At 52.6% G+C, this 2,189-nt stretch overlaps 1 protein-coding gene across 1 annotated transcript; it reads right to left on the reverse strand.

Annotated features, from left to right (window-relative positions):
* Positions 1-375: 375 nt before the first annotated feature.
* MYCGRDRAFT_35448 (aspartyl protease) lies at positions 376-1,852 on the reverse strand (the record flags this gene model as incomplete). Its single annotated transcript, XM_003855258.1, has 4 exons — positions 376-1,090; positions 1,154-1,214; positions 1,268-1,467; positions 1,617-1,852. The coding sequence occupies 4 exons, from the start codon at positions 1,850-1,852 to the stop codon at positions 376-378; spliced, it is 1,212 nt and encodes a 403-aa protein (XP_003855306.1).
* Positions 1,853-2,189: the final 337 nt, after the last annotated feature.

The following is a 2,189-nucleotide window of genomic DNA, read 5'->3' on the forward strand; positions in this document are numbered from 1 at the left end:
ACTCGTCTGATATTATCGGAAGCCTGCTACAAGATCCCATATTGCTGCGGCCAGCAGACTTCGCCATAACTGGCTGGCGGTCTAAACGTACAATTCCGCGGACTGTCCCATCTTCATGTCAAGCGATGATAATCACGGGAGGACCAAGCCTGCCGGTCGAGCTAGGACTGGAGACATATTGCGGCACCGCGCAGATAGAATAGAGGATGATACTAGGGATAGTGCAAGCGATGGGAAGTTACTGCCCAAACGGACCAGCCAAAGACAGGAAGTCGTTCGTTTCTTTCGTTGGAATCGCGAACGTTTTTGATTGTGTGCTACATAGGCGGCCATTGCCCTTGAGCATGCCTTTCCCGGCCGCATCCCAGTCTTCTTTTAATTCCAGTCGACACCTCCAAAGATGAGTTGCAAGTTTTCCAAGTCGTGCACCACCACAGCGTTCCTTATGAAATTGGCGCCGAAGATGGGTGTTGGAGGATGGGGGTCATCCGGCGAGGTAAAAAGGGGCTGGAAGCCAAGTAAACACGATCCATCATCGGGATTCTCTCCCAAAGCATCGTCGAGCAGGACGTCGCGAGGATTGATGGCGAAGTCTTTCCCGCCGATGCGGAACGAGATCTCGGGTGGCGTGGCGTTGCAAGGCGGAAAGTACCAGAAGTTGGCGAATGGGTTGGGAAACGGGACTGGGTCGAATGTTCGAATTATCGCTTCGATGACATCCAGAGGCAGCTGGGACACGGGAGTCCCAGAGTCGACCACAGAAGGTACCGGACCGATATTCTTCTGTGTCGGCGGTTTCCACTCGATGTATTCGCCGTTCACCGTGAAACCATCGGGATGGAAGCTGTAATATAGGTAATCACCGAGTCTTCCGAGGTCTGCATTGGTATTCGGAACGATGGGACTTGAGGCCCACACGCCAGTGTATGGAAGACTGGCCGGCTGAGGTGCGCCTCCAAGCGCTAAGAAGCCACCCGGAGATCCATTGGTGTCATTTTTGCCACGTCTGTAAAGACCGACGGTGAATTGTGCCGGAACGATATCGCCGTCGTCGATGGCTGAGAACAACCAAGGATTGTACGGCACGTTGCTATTCAGAGGACCGTTGTCAGTTCGTGCGTCCAATAAGAACGAGGGGAGCAACTCAACCTACCCGTGGTCGTTCCTGGTCGGATTTGTATAGTAAGCTGCTGTGTTGTTCGGAAATGCGAAGCCTGGAAGTCTTTGAATCAGGTCGGGATCTGATTTCTATTGGTTCGTTGCATACCGATAATCCCAGAGGTGAAGTTGTTGCCGTGCGGCCAATATGCCGTGTTGACCAGTGCGTATTGCTGTCTGGATACGGTGATTCCGCCATATGAGACGGTACCATAGCCGAAGTCGCCAGTAGCGAATGACCCGTCGCCGTAGCTTATGTTAAAGAGCTGGTCTTCGATGGTCCCTTGAGAAAATGCTTCCGGGCCAGCACTGTGGGACGTGCGGCGTTAGCATGCATTCAGTTGTAGAGCCTATGTCATACGAGCATCCTCACCGTAAGGGACACTGATACTGTTCCCTGCGTGTTTGAGACTGTCAGCAAAGGGTCGAGAATACAGCGCATAATGTCTGGTACTAACACTGGTGCGCCGTCCGCATCTTCGCACACGAAATTATGCTTGGCCAGAAACAGATCCGAGCTACCGGTGTCGAAGAGAACCTGGTAGTCGCTGCCATCGATGTTGACAGTAAGTGCGTAGGCGGCGCCCGCCGCGACATTGTCTAGAGGTCCAGATCCACCTTGTGCAAGTTCCACATCGAGAGAGAACAGCGGTAGCACGCTGTCGGCAGAGTGGTGAACAATCAATCGACCCATCCCCGAAGGGGTTGGATTGATGGATTGACGCCATGGCCAGGATTGATTAATAGACCAATTCAATCGCCATGGTGAGGATTGATTAATGCCATCGCATTAATCAATCCGGTAGATTGGTAGATTGGTGATAGATTGGTAGATTGAGGATCGATTGAGGATGGATTAGCCGGTGTAGCCAGCCTGCTGTAGGCACCGCCGGAGGCCAGCGCGCCGCAGGCGGAGCGATTTTGAAGGATTGGTTAATCGGTATAGCCAAGGATTGGTCAATCCGAGTGGTTTAAGGGTGTTGTTAGCGTTGGTAAGGGTAGTGTTGTTGTAAAGGTGTAGGTTGGGGTTA

This window comes from Zymoseptoria tritici, chromosome 2 (genome assembly GCF_000219625.1).
Source record: "Zymoseptoria tritici IPO323 chromosome 2, whole genome shotgun sequence".
Lineage (NCBI taxonomy): Eukaryota > Fungi > Ascomycota > Dothideomycetes > Mycosphaerellales > Mycosphaerellaceae > Zymoseptoria > Zymoseptoria tritici.